At 39.8% G+C, this 19,194-nt stretch overlaps 1 protein-coding gene across 5 annotated transcripts in view; it reads left to right on the top strand.

Annotated features, from left to right (window-relative positions):
• Positions 1 to 17,443, top strand: part of RPGRIP1L (RPGRIP1 like) — a 123,204-nt gene extending 105,761 nt beyond the window's left edge. For 2 of the 5 annotated variants that reach the window (XM_049864188.1, XM_049864186.1), the window contains exons 24-26: positions 2,248 to 2,332; positions 8,944 to 9,077; positions 11,136 to 14,375. In XM_049864188.1, coding sequence (XP_049720145.1) covers positions 2,248 to 2,332; positions 8,944 to 9,077; positions 11,136 to 11,248 — 332 coding nt within the window. In that variant the 3' untranslated portion in view covers positions 11,249 to 14,375. The other 3 variants (XR_007514646.1, XM_049864187.1, XM_049864184.1) reach the window with 3 other exon arrangements.
• Positions 17,444 to 19,194: the final 1,751 nt, after the last annotated feature.

The raw sequence follows: 19,194 nt of genomic DNA, 5'->3' as shown, positions 1-19,194 counted from the left end.
TTGCAGTGAGAAATGTATTGAGTATAGTGACTTATACAGAAACATCACTTAACAAATGGTGGCTATCACTATTTTGATGTTTGTTAAGAGAATAGGAAATACAATCTACTGGCCAAACGGATGAAGCGGAAATAGAAGGCATTTCCAACTAAACCAATTTTTTACCAATTTTAATGGTAAATTTTTTTTTTTTTTTTTAGAGCCATTGAGATTAATCAGAGCTGGTCTAGGCTCAACTGAAAAACCCATTATTTGATGCTGGACTTTGGAATTCATGGTCTTTTTTTTTTTTTTTAAGAGCCATTGCAATTCATCAGAACTAGTCTAGATTTAATTGAAAAAACAGTTATTTAATGCTGGACTTTGGGATTCATGGCCTTTTTTTTTTTTTTTTAACAATCACTGAGATTACCCTTGTCTTCAAACGATATCTTGAATTGGTAAAAATTAGCAGCAAAAACAAAAAATTCCCATTTGGAAAAAAAAAGTTCCCATTTGGCTTAGTATACTGGTATCCACTAAAAAATGAGGTACTAAAAAAAAAACCCATTGCCATCAAGTCGATTCTGACTCATAGCATTTCGAGCCCACCAGCTGCTCCACGGGAGAAAGACATGGAAGTCTGCTTCTATAAAGATTTACAGCTTTGGAAACCCTATAGGGCAGTTCCATCTGTCTTATAGGGTCCCTGTGAGTTGGAATTGACTCCACAGCAGTGAGTTTTGGTTTTTATCTCCCAGCAATTGTGGAACACATCTATTAGCATGGTATTTTAGCACTGATAAGTAAAATACTATATTTACAAAATACCCTGAACCGTTTGTGCTGGTCTGTTAATCTCAGTAACCTATATAATTACCCATTGCTATCAAGTTGATTCCGACTCATAGCAACCCTATAGGACAGAGTAGAACTGCCCCATAGGATTTCCAAGGAGAAGCTCATGGATTCGAACTGCTGACCTTAACCACTACGTCACCAGGGTTTCACCTATATAATTAGTCACATTTATTAATGTAGTATTGTACAGACAACGGTAAGCTGGGAGTCAGTGTTTGACCTTGGTTATCCAAAGCATCTTCAATGATTTTTACGTTGTATTGTCTTTGCTTAAGCCGCTATCCCACCCCTACGTAAATATCTTTGTGTCCCCTACCCCACGTGCCTAAATCAGTGCCGAGTACTTCTTTGGCACTCAGTATTTGCTCAACTGAGCCAATCAAATGAGCTGATAGCGTCATAATTTGGGATTGAACTGAAACTGTCCAGGGAAACCTTCTCAGTATGAAATATGTTTGTTCCTGGCGGAGCCCGAGGAGAACTGGCTTTCGAATTGTCATGGTATCTTTCATCCTTTGTGTACTTTTGATCAGGGATAATCTCTTAAGTTGAGATCTGGTCACAGGGGAGCCTTTACCTCCAAAATGGCATCAGAAAAAGAAATATCTTCAGAAGCTAAGGCATGGCTGAAAGTCTCCCAAGCTGAGAAAAATTATCAGGATGAAAATTGGAGTGTTCACACTCTGAGATGGTGTTTTCCCAAAGTGTAGATGCTTAACAATTTCAAGCGTCTCCTTCCCAGCAGGATAGCAGATCAGTTCTCTAATTCAGTATTTTAGCCAAGTGAAGTCTGGCCACATTCCTGCATGCCAACATGTACCTTTAAAAACCAAAGACAAACTCCACACCTGAAAAATCCCCTCTGTACCTTCTTCCACATTTCTCTCCTGTACTCCCACCCAAGCACCAACAAACGTCAGCCTGTGGATTTCCTCAACCCAATACACTAGATGCCTCTTTTATTGCATGTTGTGGCAGGAGAGAAGGATTAAATTACCGAGGCTGTCAGGAAGGACAAGCACTCTGCCATACATTATCATTATCACTCGCTCCGTGGGTGAAAGAAAATGCAGTAAATCCCTCAAATACAAAGCAATAAAGACCACTGGCTTTTACCGTCATGACTGCCAGTGCCATTAACAGGTAGTGACAGCAATGTGGCACTCTCAGATGTTGCTTGTATCTTTTCTGACAGTGTGCACATAAACCTGCCATTGACATGACATTAGATCACATGACTATTCAGATTTGATTCTGATTTCCAGAGCTGCTTCCTTTTCCCAGGCATACAAGTGAGTTAGCATGACTTGCATCTTTAAAAACAGGTATTTATAAACATACAGAACGGTACTTATTGTGAGCATACTCCTGAGCGCCTTCCTTTTGTGAATTTTTTTTTTCATCTAGTGATCTACGTGGATAAAGAAAACAACCAAGCAAAGAGAGAAGTCTTAAAGGCTATACTGCAAAAACAAGAGATGCCTAATAAAAGGTACATTTTAAGCATTCTCAATTATTTAGTGGTTTGTATAAAGTGGATCTTACTCTGTGGCATGGTGCAGCGAAAAACCACAAGATGAGAAATCAGAGCACTGGGGTTCTCCAGCTCGATCTGCGACCTTGAATGATATATAACGTCTCTGGGTGTCTTTCCTCCTGGAAATATAGTGGTCTTGCCTGCCTTACAGAGTAACCGTAGGCATACTATAAAAACCTGTTGTGGTTGAGTCAATTCCAACTCATAGCAACCCAATAGGACAGAGAAGAACTGCCCCATACGGTTTCTAAGGAGCAGTAGTGGATTCAAACTCCCAATCTTTTGGTTAGCAGCCATAGCTCTTAACCACTGCACCACCAGGGCTCCAAGCATCCTGTAGTGCTTTAAAAACCGAAAAACTGTACACCGTATCATAGTGCCATTCAGGTGTACTGTAAGAAGTAGAACAGTGGTTGAAAGGAGTATGCACCCGGGAGTGAGAGAGCTTGGGTGTAAATTCTTGTTCCATCACTTACTAGCTGTCTGATCTTGGACAAGTAACTTGACATCTCTATGCCTCATTTTCTCCATCTGTAAAATGGAGATAATAATACCACAGAGGATTGTTTCGAGGATTAAATGAGTTAATGCATGTAACATGGTTACATTCCATTAACACAGTTACGTGATATATAGTGTTTAATAAGTGTTCATTGCAATCATTATAAATAGTAGTAATATTAATGTTATTATTTATGATAGCTCATCAGCCTTTCAGACCAATTTTTATCTTAATATCACTGTTTTATAATTCATCATTTTGTATGATTTTTAATGCCTTTTTATTTTTGCAAATTTGTATAGTTTGGTTCAGAAGAGCAAACATGCCCTTTTGAGAAGACAAGAAAAATTTTGGTGCTTTCACGAGCACTCCCCTCTGTGCAGTTTGAGACGTTATCTAAGTGCTGCTCATTAAGCCCTGAGCTAGGTTTCTCCAACACCCCTGGGCTGGCTCTCCTCTTGGCTTGGGCAGACGCTTTATCTCTCCATTGCCCTCTTCTCCTGGACTCTGTGGTCTGTAATGACACAGCTCTCACTGCCTCCAAATTGGAGCTCCCCCTGCCACTTCAGAAAGAGACTCAGGCTCTTTCCTTTCCTAGAGGTCATGAGGTGAATTTTAAAGATATTATATTTCTCAAATGAGCTTCCAAACTACCATTTTTATCTTCTGTTTCAAGAAGGGAGACTGACATTCTTAGCTCTTGGGATCTGATAGTGGCTTTTTCATTAACTCCTTAAAATATGCATATCATATCTTTGCATCTCAGTTTTTACGTTCTGGGGAAGGACTGGTGGTTGTTGTCAGCCGCCATCAAGTCAGCCCCAGCTCATGGTGACCCCACACACAACAGAACAAAGTCCTGCCTGGCCTTGCACTATCCCCATAATTGGTTGTGGATCAGACCTTTGTGATTCGTAGGATTTATATACATACAACAAAAACATACAGTATTTCATCAGTTTTTACATGTACACTTCAGTGACATTGATTACATTTTTTAAGTTGTATAACCATTCTTGCTGTCATTTTCCAGATTATCCCACCACAACTAACATACATTGGAGCCCTGGTAGTGTAGTGGTTAAGAGCTTGGCTGCTAATCACAAGGTCGGCAGTTTAAATCCGCCAGCCGCTCCTTGGAAACCCAGTGGAGCAGTTCTATTCTATCCTATAGGGTCGCTATGAGTCAGAAGCAACTTGACAGCAAGGGGTTTTTTATTAACATACATTAAATGCATTCTAGGCAGAAAACCTCCACTCTTCCGCCTCTCTCCTGCCCCTGGTAACCACTGATTACATACTTAAGGTTTCTATATAGTTGCTTATTTCATATAAGTGAGATCATAGAGTATTTATGCTTTTGCAACTAACTTACTTTGCACAGCATGATGTTTTCATGGTTCATCCATGCTGTGACGTGAATCAAGACCTCATTCCTCTTTATGGCTGAGTAGTATCCCATTGTATGCGTGTACCACATTCATTTACCCGTTCATCATTTCATGGATATTTCAATTGTTTCTACTTTTTGGATATCGTGAGTAGTGCTGCAGTGAACACGGGTGTATATGTGTCTGTTCAGGTTGCTGTTTCCAGGTCTTTTGGGTATATGCCTAATACTGGGTTGTGTGGTATTTGTTCAGCTTCTTGAGAAACCACCAAACTGTTCTCTACAATGGCTATACCAATTTACAGTCCCACCACCAATGGATAAAGGTTCCTGTTTTTTTGCAGCCTCGCCATACCTGAACCATAGGATTTTCAGAAATAGATTGCCAGGCCTTTCTTCCTAGTCCATCTTAGTCTGGAAGCTCTACTGAAACCTGTTTAGCATCATAGCCACACACAAGCCTCCCCTGAAAGACAAATGGTGGCTGCATATGAATGAGTATTAAAACGCTATTAATGCCTGAGGTTCTGTTTTTCCCAGGAGGGTACATTATCACTCAAGTTTTACTTATTTGTGTATTTCAGCTTTTTTCAAACACCACTGGTCCCCGGGGTTAGTGGCTAAACAGAATTGGCCACGTCATCCCATCTGCTCCTTTGCAGTCATCAAGCTGGGCCATCATTGTCCATCCAGGACTGAGCTCTGTTCCCATGGGCAAGCACTGGGCCAGGACTCGTCAGTCTATCTAGTCTTACTTGTCTATCTCTCCACACTTTTAGAATGTACTCTGAGTAGAAGTCCTCGTTGAAAAAGAGCGATTTTGTTCTCTCAGAAGTTTTTTTTTTTTTAATTATTCTCTGCTTTAATTTTACACCTGCCTTTCCTTCAAGACCTACTTATTTGTACCAAAGTAGTTTTTTTTTTTTTTTTTTTGACAAATCCTTGGTAACTGTAATGACTCCCACTCCCCCATCATTTTTCCCTAAAGAGCTCCAGACGCCCCACAGAGATACAAGTATTTGTATCATTTTGGAGAAAAACTGAGGGTGGCTTTGCCAGTGCAGGGTGACTGGCATCTGGCTGACGTGACAGCTGAGTGCATGCTGAGCCTGTGTACTCCACTGGCCCCCCACCCTGGGAGAGGATGGCGTGTCCCTCCCTGTTCCCTTGATGGTCTGGCTTTCTTAAGGAAAAAAAGGAGTTCACCTGAGTGAATGTTCTCACCTTATTGAACTACTCAGAGGTCACATGACTTCAGGCACCTCCTAGTTTATGAGAATTTATTTTCCCAGACAGGAAACCTCTGGAACATTGATGACGCCACAGTTAGAGAAGTGGGGCCGGTCTTCCCTGACATGTGTAAAGTTACATACATTGTATAATGAATTGTATGCACTGCCTTTGCACCCTGTACCATGCTGTATTTGCAAATATACAAGTGTCACTAAACAAGGCAGACACACATTAAAGTGGCACTTTGAAATTTATATATTTGAAGTCATGGGTTTGACACTAACTCAGAGTTCCTTTTTAGTTTCTTCTGTTAGCAGTATTGTATTGAACAGATCTAACACAGCCAGCAGCGTGCACTGTGTGAGACATGGTCCTGCTTTATATAAAAATGGGTTTGTCCAGAATGAGGAAAGAAGTGAAAGTCGTGCTAAAGGATTTCAGGAGTTTTAGTACCTTCTACTTTCCTAAATAACAGCAAGTAATGTTTGAGATCTGAATCTTAAGGCACAGCCCAAGGTCACCCTTCTCTAGGAAACCTTCCCCAACTGTACCAGCCTTCAACAAAGGCTCTTATTTTGCAGCTCACAAAGTAATTCAACAAGTATTTATACAAAGCATCAGGAGTAAAATGGTGAACAAGGCAAATTCTCTGCCCTCGTGGAGTTTATATCCTAATGAGGAAGATAAACAATAACAAGTAAATAAACCAATTACATATTTCATAAGTATTAGGAGAAAACTAAACAAGGTGCTAAAATATAAAATAACAAGGAAGGCAAATCTTGAGGAGGTGACATTTAAGCTGGTTAGTGAAGGATAAGAGGGCCCAGTCACGTCACAAGGTACCCAGGAAGATCCTGGTGCAGAGGGAGTTCCAGGCCTGGAGGAATATACAGAGGCGTGTTCTAGGCCCTGACGGGGAGGCTAGCAAGGCTGGAGCTGGAGCAGTGGAGGGATGCAGGATGGGGAGGTGGGATCAGGAGGCAGGAGCAACGGAGGTAGCACTTTCTGTATTTATCTCTGCTTGGCTACTTGGCACCTACTTCACATGTAGGTCCTGGTCCTCAGACTAGACTAACATTCTTGAGGACATGGAACATGTTTTGGCAGGTTGACAGGTAAGATATAAGGGAGGGAGGCTGTGTGTGTGTGTGTGTGTGTGTGGGTGGGTGGGTGGGTGTGGATTTTAAAATATTTGAGTGTTCTCTCTTCTTAGCTTTATGGTTTCTAAATTTGGTCTTTGTGATCTCATTTTGCTCTCTATAGAATTTAAAATGAGATTTTTTTTTTTTCTAGCCCTCTCTCTGACATTTAGAAGGTTTTTTTTTTTTTAACCTCAGAATTTTCACACATTCAGTGGAGTAATAGCCTGCATTTGTAAATTGATGTGTACATGATTCTTAGATACCAAAAAAAAAAAACTAAACCCATTGCTGTTGAGTCAATTCTGACTCATGTGAGGCACTGTATAAGGATAACACTTAACATCATTATTACAATCTGTGTAGCCTCTGTCTTTTCTGTAAGTCTCTTGATATAAAATGTGCATCGAAATACCATTTTTAACATGATGAAAGTAATTAATGTCACTGAATTATATATATAAAAAAAGTTGAAATGGCAAAATGTTGTTATATGTGTACTCACCACGAAATAAAATAATGTAAAAATATATCACTTTTATTTGCCATTTTTCTAAGCATATTCATTTTAGGGTAATTTTTTTCACCATCATTCGTGTTTAATTGAGTGATAAAGTGAGTGTATAATTTGGGAATCTGGGTTTTAAGTTGAACCAAGCTTTTCCCATGGCTTCTTTTTCTTTCCCCTTAGAAATAAGCTTAAGCAGTTCTACCAATACTAGAAAATGGTAATATAATAAAAATAGCAAACGTTTACTCAGTGCTGACTATGTTTCAGGCACTGTTTATATGTATCGTCTCATTTGGTCCTCACGTTAGCCCTATGTGGTAGGTATAATTATCCCCATTCCACAGGTAAGAAAACTGAAACCAGAGAGGTTTAGTAATTTGCTCAAAGTCACAAAGCTAATAAGTAGAAAAGCAGAAATTTGAACCCAGAATGGATGCTCTTAACTACTTCATCTTAATCCTTCTGTCTTATGCATCTTAGCCACTTACAGGAGCCCTGGTGGCACAGTGGTTAAAGCGCTTGGCAGCTAACTGAAAGGTCAGTGGTTTGAACCCACCACCCACTCTGCGGGAGGAAGATATGGCAGTCTGCTTCTGCAAAGACTTCCGCCTTGGAAGCCTTAGGGGGCTGTTCTGCTGTGTTCTGTGAGGTCGCTGTGAGTGGAATCAACCCGACAGCAATGGGTTGGGTTTGGCTATCCACTTACAGGCCAGGACCTACACTGTTCATAAATCTTTATCGTGTAAATAAGTGTCAACTTTGATTTCAACTTAGGAATGTCTATTTTCTAATCGAAATGTACTGCTAACTAAAAGCAGAAACTTAGTAAAAGGATGGAATGTCGAACATTTATTTTCAGCAAATTAGTTAAAAATATCGTGTTGTTTACCTCAAAGAATTTTGAAAGGATTTTACTGTTGATTATTTTTCAAGGCCTGATCTCTCAGAGACTTAGATTTTTATGTTTCTCTTTTTGTTTCTGGTTTGGAATGGATACATTTTGCAAAGTTTAAAATTATAAAGTTTACAAGCATGCATGGTTTAAGCTATCCTGCCAAGACATATCAAAAGAGTTCTTAACAGTAAATTCCTGTCATTTGGTCAATCCAAGTGTGTTTGGCCCCAACACAAGCCACTAATTCAAATCAGTTCCATCAGAGCCCTACAATTATGTGTTTAAAAGTAAAATAAAACTTGGACGTGATGATTGAAAGTTAAAAAGATTGCTGAAGTAATACAAACATTCAATATAGCTGTTGGGCAGAGCTACAACATTTATCTAACATGATTCAGAATGCTACCCAGGGAGCGTAGTAATCCGTGCGTTTTGTAGAATACACACTCTTGGTTTAATTGCTTAGTAGCAACTCCAAAGTTGTACTAAACCTTGTTGCATTTCGACAGAAAATGCTGACCCTACCTCCAAGGTCTTTATTTACTTCATCCTTTTAGCATTAAAAGTAAATGTGTCAGAATGTGATCAGATAGTATGTAATCGACTGAACATTGTGGCCCTTGTCTTTGCCTAGTAATTTTCTGTGATTCTAGAGATAAATGTTAATCAGTTCTTAGAAAAGTGAATTAATGTTCATCTGAAGGTTGGGTGTCCTGTGATAATTCTAATAGTTCACATAATAACTTACTAAATGAGTATCACTTTCTTTTTCTTGGGCTAATTGGAAACTTAGAGGTTTCACACTTGGTGATAAACGCTCATGTGGGAGTTTTGCTTGGTGGTGGTGTGCTCTTACTTTGCGGTGACTCTCGGTGTTCATTCTGTGTCCTCAGTCTTCGCTTCACCGTGGTCAGCGACCCCCCAGAGGAGGAGCAGGATCTGGAGTGTGAGGACATCGGCATTGCCAACATCCACCTAACTGACATGTTTCTGGAAGGGAGAGACATCGTCGAGCAAGATATCGACGGTACAGGAGGACATATTGTTCAATTTGTACAACCAGCACTTGCCAGAATCCCAGCTCTTTATTAAAACCTTCTTTTCACTGGCTGCAAGGACATCAAGTCACACATGAGTTGAATCCTTTGCAAGCTCAAGCTGGCTTTTCGTTGAAGCCAGAAGCCTCTCCCCACATCCCTCCCCCACCCTCCCTTCTGCCTTCCTTTGAAATAACAGAAATTTTACAAATTAATTGAGCTTTCACAAGGAACTTTTTAGTGTTGGTAGAGGGTGTGATAAAAATTTGGCCGTTTGTGTTTGAATGTTGTTCGTGGAAGCCTCATGCTGTCAAGCCTTATTTCCAGTTAAAGCAACTTTAGCTTTAGCAGGTTATTCTGAGTGACAATTACAGTGTCTTTCTTAAGGCTTCTCTTCAATCCAGTGTTAAAATCCAGTGATGTAGTCACTGCAAATAACTCTAAATAGCTTCGGTCACTGGTTTGCCATCAGAATTCAGGGTGTAGTAAAAGATTCCTGACAAAACGTATTCCCCTGGATTTTCACCTCACCAGGTGTGATTCCCAACAGTGCCTTACTTTCCACCCCTTTTTATATATGTAGAACATGCTGAAGGAATTGTACTTTATGAATCAGATTTTTTTTTTTTTAACCATGATCAGGGATGCCGGGGCTATGTGCGATAAAGAGAGGAAGGAGGCTGATTCCTAGTCTCATTTGTAAACTTGAGAAAACCTTCGGGAAAGTGTACATATCTCTAACCACACAGCATTTGGTCACAACTTTGTTTGACAGGTGCAGAAGAAAAAGATGAGAGGATTAAAATATTAACCGAAACCCTATTAAAGATACCAGGACCAAGAGAGTCTGGCAGAAATATCCCAAATGATTTCTGCTTTATGTTCTTAATCTTTTTTCCAGTCAGTTCTGTTTAGTTACCCATCTATCATTCCGTGAGGCCACATATGACCACACTGATGTGACATACACAGCTGTACAAAGCTTGTGTCTTTGTTTTGGGAAAGAGTCAGAAGATGAGGCATTGGTCAGCTCAGGATTTTATTGCTTTGACCTGTGCCAGGCACAGAAGTGAGAAGTCCCAGAGAAGAGGCGAAAACTTTGGAGAAGTGAGTTAAGGAGCCGTGTGTGTTACTGCAGTCTCCCTGACTGCTCATGTCTTCACCTAAGGCTTATATAGCAAGTTCTGTTGGAAGGTTTCCTTATAAATTTTCTTGCAATTGAAACATACACATATTAAAGTCCAAGGAAAGCCACAAGGAATAGAAACAGGAAACTCTCAAGTGCTTTTAAACTTACGAAGTCCAGGGTTCTGGCCTTTAGTCTCTAGCAAGTATCATTGTCCACAGAGGGATGGGGTCTCCGTTATTGCGTCTGCATCCCATCTAGCCACCACCCCTGGGCTCAGTGTAGGTCCAAAGCTTCAGTCAAAAGTTTTACCTTCGGAGCATCACTGGAAGCTGTGGCCCTTCCAAGAAAAGCCAACGTACCTTCAAAAGTTTACATCCACTTTGCAGCAGCATCAGTTCATGGAACCTCAGGGCCCATCCACAGACCTTCAGATGCCTGCATCTGCCATCTTAGCTTTTTCCAGTTTCACATAAGATTTATTTTAAACAGAATGTTTTTCTTAGAAAGATAAATAACCATTCCAAATTATGATCATGCCCAGCAGCTTGCCTTTCTGAAATTTGTTATTAACACTATATGTTAGAACCAAGTATCCTGATCCCTTTTAGACTTTTTATTTCTTACTAGCTCAAAAATTATGATTCTATGTGGGAATCACTGTCCCTTTTCACTAGGTAAATGTCAGGACTAGATCATTAGTTTTTCAGCACCACAAACAGTGTGGACATGTTTATGCAATACATTTTAAATGTGTCTCTTCATGCACACATGACAAGCTTTGTTTTTGAGATTTCTGAGAGGGCAGTGACTTCGGACTTTTGAAGAGCTATTTTCATTTTTTTAACTACTGTTTCAGCTAGCCTATCTGAAGAACAATCTATTGAACAATATTAACACGTACTGCTCTTTTTCTCCTCAGTTTTGGATGTCCGAGCAGATGGTGAAACTATTGGTAAGCTGAGGATAACAGTCGAAGCACTGTATGCCCTCCGGTCTGTCTACGAGGAATACAGAGAGGACTTGGAGACCTGAAGGAAACTGCTCCAGAGACTTCTCCCACTCCTGAGTAAATGCGCGCTTGAAAGCTCCGCCATGAGATTTTTGTAATTACACTGGCATGTGTAATCTATAATTCATGGGAAACTGGGAGGGAGGGCCTGGCTTCGAAGTGTTTAAGTTCTGTATACTTTTTCATTTGTTTATTTTTCTGTTCCCTACTTCCCATGACTGCCAACCATCAGGATTTAAGTTCTCCACAATGGCCAACACCTTCTCAATAATTTATACCTACATGATAGCCTGAGAAAGTCTATTTGCATTTTCAACATTTTCTTATGAAGAACTGCAATGCAATTCCCATTTTATTTTTAATAAGCAAAAAGCATAAATCTTAGAAAAATCTATGAAAAAGAAATACTTTTATGTGATCCCTAATCATCCCACTAAATGGGATGCCTGTGATTAGCCTCATTAAGAGTTTTACACTGTGAAGATTTTATTAGAAGCAATATATGAAAATTACTTGGATTAATGTGTTAATCTTCCTCTTTAAAATGCTAATATCCATTTTATGCACATTAAAGCTCAGTATGCATTTTCTTTGATGCACGCAATCCCTATCAATTAAATATAAAGAATGAGATGTGGCACCAACTTAATAAATTACCGCAGATTTTCTGTTCTTCTCTCTTAAAAATTACAGTTCTTCCTACTCGTATTATTTTATTTGTAATGGTGATATGGGATCCAGGGGTGTGTGTATATAAAGAGATATATAGATACAGATATATATACACACGTATAATTTACATTTTGAAAACTTAGTTTATGACATAGAAAGAAATTATTAAAAATGCGACTCAAATTCTGATATGCTTAGTTAGACCCGAAAGAAGTATCTTTTTATCATTTTTTTTAAATTTACATCAAGCTTGTACAATGCTTGGGTGTATCTGGATAACCAGATCCTCGAAAAGTAGCTCAGAAAGTTCATTTTCTAGCTTTTACCCAATCTCACTGAAGGATTTAATTGATATTTTTAATGGAGCCGTGAATCAGTGCTGCGAAGGAATTGTCTCTAGAGGGCTAGGATATAATGCATTTCATTTTTTAATTTACTTTTTTATTTGTCATTTTCTTCAAAGGATTTTTATAGGCTGTGGGTTTTCAGTGTTTGCAAACAGGCTATGTTCCTTCTTAAGCATATGTAAAGTATTCAGGGAGATAAGTAATTTATTAAAATCTACCTAATTTGCCGTGATATATTAAATCTCTGCTTCAGTGATCACAGACCATTTCATTTAGAGAATTAGGCATTCCCTCTTTGTGTGATTAAAGCTCTGGAAAATGAGTTCTTTGCTCCTATTTGTGAACATTCAAAGTCTGCTAATGGCAAGAAGATGGAATAGATTATGAGACAATTCATTACAGTTCAACAGGAAAAAAAAAAGCAGCTATAATGCAAAAATGCAAGTATGAATATCTGCATATAGTTTGAACCATCTGTGCTCTAATGGCTTCAATAATGACTCTCGTCTTTAGGAGGCTTTGAAATGACATCCATACAATATTAATTTGTTGATGTACATTGTGGGACCAGTAGAGTATGATCTGACCACAGAAATCTATAAATTCTGTCTGTACCATTGGGCCTCGCTGTCCTGGGGCCTGCCATCTCCAAGGAGAATCTTGCTCTCATCAAACTCTGCAAACCTTCATAACAACTCATTCCTCTGGAACCTTCTAGAGACCACAAACATCTGCAGACTAAACCTCTCCAATCCTAGTAAACAGCCACATGTTTGTTGTCACTTTGGCTGGCTCTGAGCTCATCTTTTTGGCCTCTCTTTCTAGCTTTCTTTGGCTTTATGCAGCTATGGTGTCATTAAGGCCCTTAATATTCCCCGCAGTAATTTAAAACAGCCAGATTATACCCTGAGATTAACTGAGTGGTTTTTGAGACATTTATTGTGGTATTCTCCCAGGAGGTTTGTATTATTGTTTTAAAACATTACATCCCAAACTAAATACCCTTTCTGCAGGGAGAAGAACCAGATTGCGCTAACTTCTTAGGATCTTTACGTAGAAGGAGGAAGTTTGTATTAGAAAACTTCTGGGATCTAGTCAACTGTATGGAACGTATACCTCAGATAAGATCAGAAAGTTAGCCATGTCTCTGTCATGTTCGTGTTTACTGTAATATAATATTAAAGATCACTTTTCTGGTTTTAAAATATTCCTCTTCAAACAATTGTAAATTTTCACACCACTCATTTTCATAAGTAATCAAATACCGCCAACACATCTTGAAGTGGATTAGTGGTGTTGAACACAATCCTATGGATACATCAGTTGTGTATCATAATTTGGCAGAGGATATTATTTTGGCTTGTTTTAACCAGAGTGCGTTGAAAAGTTCCCACTTCCTAGATTACAGCGCAGTGATTTTCTCTGGGTGAGCTAACCCTGATCCAGTAAGTGTGGCTTGGGGGCAAAAGGACACCTGGAGTGGCCTTGGTTACACAGATAAGCCAGTTTAAGGTAATGTTGGTGTGACTTTTCAGCTCTTGGTGTCAGTGTACACAGTACATCCAGCACTTTTAGCTGTAATGCTTTTAGTGTGGATGTATAGAGATGTGATGTGGTGTGTGGGAGGGTGTCCCTTCCATGCTTTTTGCCTACTGTAGTAGAAATGTGAAGTTCCCAGCCACCGTCATGAGAAGCAGTTGACAAAAATAAGTTTTATGGTTTACAGTGTGGTTTATGTAGAGAACATTTCTCTTCACTCTCAATTTCAACATGTTTTCTAAATTATCATGGTTTATTGCTGCTTAGCTTAAAGTAGTTTTTTTTTTTTTGAGAATAAATAGAGAATATGTTTAATCGAATAAAGAAAGGTCATGTTGAAATTCTGCTGTTCCTGCCACTCATTCATTACCACAAAATACAAATAATTTCTAAGTGTTATGAAAAAGTGTGGGCTGAGAGGTGGTCATGTGACTTGGGAGGTTTTGCAGGCACCCACATTCCCACAACAAAACATAAATTATTTTAGTAATCTGACATCAAGAGCTGTGACAATGAAAACCAGTTCTTACACATGTTCTAACAAGAATCTGATTAACATTTTTGTGGATATGGAAAATAACTTTTTTTTTTTTTTTTTTTAGTTAAACTGGCACTTTTGCTGAATTTAGAATGATTTCCTTATGCCGTAGACAACAGAATGCGAATCATGTCTGCAAACAAGCCTGAGTAAAGTGTCATCTTTGTGCAATACAAAACAACCAAGGGAGAGCTTTGGGGATTCAAAATTATCAAGCAATTGACAATATCAGGATAATTCATCCCCAACTCTGAGAGTACGTTGTAATAACTCACTCATGCCTGAAGGCCTCTGACTACCTTCACAAAGAAAACCTAAGCCCATGATTTATTATAGATAGGCCAACATGCCTAATGAGATCCATGAATGGGAGCAAACACAGCTTTAAGTCTCCTTTGTTCAGAACATAAACAACCTCCAGGGTCAACCAGAAAGCTAAAAGATATCAAAGCCATACAGACAAGTGTTTTTAAAACCGAAAATGTCCAATTAGAAAACATCTCATCTTAATCTGTTTTATCTTGCAAGATGGAATTTTCACTTCTATTTCGAAGTGTTGCTAACAGACTGAACCCTATAGCCTAACTCCTGGAAAACAGGGCCCAGGTTTCGGCTGTTGTTACACCTTTTGTTCTTCCTTTTTTATTTTCCATATAAAACCAGAAAAAAAAAAAAAAAACCATTGTCGTCAAGTCGATTCTGACTCATAGCAACCCAATAGGACAGTGTAGAACTGGTTCATAGGGTTTCCAAGAAGCAGCTGGTGTATTCAAACTGCCGACCTTTTTGGTTAGCAGCCACGTTCTTAACCATTGCACCGCCAGGGCTCATTGATTAATATACAAATAATCAGATAAAATCTGGTGCTGTCAAACTTAGAATATGGCCTCTTTTGTGCTAGACACCTTGTGGCCTTTCTTCTGCTTTTTGCCCCTTTTCAAGAATTACCGAGATTCACCTTTTTCATCCCTGTAGGAGCATCACCTCTGTCTTCACTCTAAACACCATTTGTTTTTTTTAATCAGATTTAACATCTTGATCTTTTAATTCTGTCATCTATTCTGTTCACGGAAACCCTGGTAGTGTAGTGGTTAAGTGCTACGGCTGCTAACCAAAAGGTCAGCAGTTTGAATCCACCAGACGCTCCTTGGAAACTCTATGGGGCAGTTCTACTCTGTCCTATAGAGTCCCTATGAGTCGGAATCAACTCGACGGCAACAGGTTAGGTTGTTTTTTTTGGTTATTCCGTTCACATTGATACTCACCTGAGCATCTCCTACATGTCAATCTCCTACTCATTTTTAGTTCGCCAGAGTACGTTTCCTTCGTTCCTGTTTATTATCTTGGTGCTACAATAACTTCTTTAGATACCAGCTCCAGTGGCCTTCCCAAAACATTCTTTTGTGTTAAGACTTTTCTTAATTTAACATGACAGTGGCACACCAAGTCAGCCATTATGAAAGCTGAGGAAACAGTAAGCTAATTTTTATATCTTTGCTTCTTTTGCCTTTTCCAGTGAAGTAACTATAGCATGTATCAAGACTTCACTTCTCCTACAGGCTGAGTTGTATTCTAGTGTATGTACGTTTCATATTTTGTTTATGCATTCATCTGTTGATGGGCGTTTAGGTTGTTTCTACCTTTTTTCTTTTTTAATTGTGCTTTGGGTGAAAGTTTACGGCACAAATTAATTTTTCATTCAAAAATTTATACACAAATTGTTTCATGACATTGGTTGCAAGCCGCACAATGTGTCAGCACTCTCCCCCTTTCCACCCCTGGTTCCCCGTGTGCATTCGTCCAGGTTTCCTGGCTTTTAGTGCCATTTCGTCTTTGTTTTGGGGCAGGTGTTGCCCGTTTGGTCTCGTATACTTGATTGAACTGAGAAGCATGTTACTTGTGTATTATTGTTTCTTTTATGGGTCTTCCTAATCTTTGGCTGAAAGATGGATTTCAGGAGTGGCTTTGTTCCGACTTACTTGGGTGTCAGGGGGCCATAGTCTCAGGGGTTCCTCCACTCTCTGTCAGACCATTAAGCCTGGTCTTTTTTGCGTGAATTTGAATTTTGTTTTACATTTTTCTCCAGCTCTGTCCAGGACCTTCTATTGTGATCCCTGTCAGAGTGGTTGGTGGTGGTAGCTCGGCACCATCTAGTTGTTCTGGGCTCAGGCTGGTGGAGGCTGTGGTTCATGTGGTCCTTTAGTCCTTTGGATTAATATTTTCCTTGTGTCTTTGGCTTTTATCATCCTCCTCTGTGCAAGATGAGATGGGACCAATAGATGTATCTTAGATGGCTGCTCGCAAGCTTTTAAGACCTGAGACGCTACTCACCAGAATAGGATGTAGAACATTTTCTTATGAACCATGTTATGCCAATTGACTTAGATGTCCCCCAAGATTATGGTCCCCAGCCCTCAGCCCCAGTAACTGAGTCCCTCAAGTTGTTTGCATGTGTCTAAGAAGCTTCTGTGAGTTTGCCTTGATCAAGTTGTGCTGACTTGTGTATTTATTGTCTTTCTCTTCAACCCTGGTGGCATAGTGGTTTAGTGCTACGGCTGCTAACCAAGAGATCAGCAGCTCAAATCCACCAGGAGCTCCTTGGAAACTCTATCAGGCAGTTCTACTCTGTCCTGTAGGGTTACTATGAGTCAGAATCAACTCAACAGCAGTGGGTTTGGTTTGGTTTTTTTTTTGGGTCCCTTCACCAAAGTTAACACGTCTACTATCTAGTTAGTGATTTCCCCTCCCACCCCTCCACTCCTTCGTAACCACCAAAGATTGCTTTTTCCTGTGTGTAAACCTTTTCTTGAGTATTTATGATAGTGGTCTCATGCAATATTTTTTCTTTTGTGATTGACTTATTTCACTCAACATAATGCCCTCCAGATTCATCCATGTTGTGAGATGTCTCGCAGATTCATCACTGTTCTTTAATGTTGCACAGTATTCCATTCTGTGTATGTACCATAATTTGTTTATCCATTTATCTGTTGATAGGCACTTAGGTTATTTACACCTTTTTGCCATGGCGAATCCTAGGAGTGGAATTGCTGGATCGTATGGCATTTCTATTGTTCCCACCTCTTGGCTTCTGTGAAGAGTGCTACAATAAATTGTACAAGTCTCTGTTTGAGTCTGTGCTTTCAAGTCTTTTGTGTGTATTCCTAGGAGTGGAGTTGCTGGATCATATGGTAGTTCTATTTTTACGTTTTTGAGAAAACGCCACACTGTTTTCCCCAATGGCTGCACCATTTTGCATTCCCACCAGCAATGGATTAGCATTTAAGTTTCCGTTCATCCTTGCCAACATTTGTTATTTTCTGGTTTTTATTGTTTTGTTTTATCTTAGCCATCTGTCTTAGGCTGGGTTCTCTAGAGAATCAAAACCGATGAAGCATATGTGTATATATATAAACACAGAGAGAAATTTATCTCAAGGAAATGGATCACATGATTGTAGAGGCTGGCAAGTCCCACGTCCATGGATCAGGCATCAGGCTGGAGGCTTCTGACTCATGTAGCTACAGGGGATGACAAAATCAACATTGGCAGGTTAGACAGCAGGCCACTGGCTCATGGGCTGCTGAGGCTGACAAATCCAAGATTAGCAGGTAAGATGGCAAGGTGCTGGCTCACAAGCTGTGGAGGCTGAAGAATCCCAAGATCTGCAAGCAGTACAGCAGGCAGCTGGCTCAAGAACCAAAGGTCAGATGAGAACAAGCCAGGGGCAGGATCCAGAGCAAGCAAGTGAGCTTTGCCAGAACATCCATATAGATACTTGAGGCAGGCCACACCCCTGAGGAAATGCCCCTTAAAACTGACTGGCCAGTCACTTCAGATCACATTATGGAGGATGACTACATCATTACATAACTGACAAACTGCATCATTACATAACTACCAAATAACTGAGAATCATGGCCCACCCGTGTTTACACACAACCTTAACCATCACAGTCCACCCCTTGTCAACTTGGCACCTGTACACATCACATTAAACCTTACACAATCTCTAAATAAAGACAATTACAAAGTCATACTTGAACCTGACGTGATACAACTAACACATGTATAACCGAAAACATACTAGCCCCATTTACATCTTATGTTTTATAAGTGAAAAAAACAAAAATATCGCATGCACATATACAAGGAAGAAATACTCATAACAATTACAGTCCTTGTTTCTACAGCTGGTCACGTGGTCAAAACTGGTATTTAGAAATACCCTCTCCCACCACCCATTCCGTATTCCCACTACACTCACCAAGTACCTCAACTGGTTGTGGTTCTTTGCCTAGTGGAGTAACCCAGCCTTTGTTTCTGAAGGGTCTGGCCGTTGCTAGTCATGTCAGAGTCAGGTTGCTGTAGTTTTCCATTGTCTTTAATCACAGTGCATGATAGTACTAAAAGACACCCAAGTGGTCTCCTGTATTCCAGACATAGTCTTTTTTTACCTCCATTATGCAACATCGATCCAATTTCCCCTTGGTAGTCAGGGTCAATCACACCAGCCAATATGGTAACTCTCTTCTTTGCCTGTTGATCCAGAGTCACAAGGAGCCCAAAGTGGCCTGGTGGCATTCTTAACTTCCAGTTCAATGAAATCTGTGTTGTGTCTCCAAGTGGAAGCATTCTTCCCTTTAGAAATAAGACCTCTGGACCCACAGAGCATAGAGTTGCAGGGGCAGGAAGCAAAAATTTTGCAAGTGGGTCACTAGGGATAATAATGAGTGATACATACCACTCCCATTTCCACCCCTTGATTCCTGGAACCATGAATCCTGGCTATAGGAGGAACAGCACCATATATTGGATGCTGGTTTAGAGCATATACAGCCTCCTTGAGAACATTGCCCCAACCCTGCAAAGT

Source organism: Elephas maximus, chromosome 21, assembly GCF_024166365.1.
Source record: "Elephas maximus indicus isolate mEleMax1 chromosome 21, mEleMax1 primary haplotype, whole genome shotgun sequence".
Lineage (NCBI taxonomy): Eukaryota > Metazoa > Chordata > Mammalia > Proboscidea > Elephantidae > Elephas > Elephas maximus.
The sequence above is the reverse complement of the archived record's forward strand: the minus strand, read 5'-3'. Positions and strand labels throughout refer to the sequence as shown.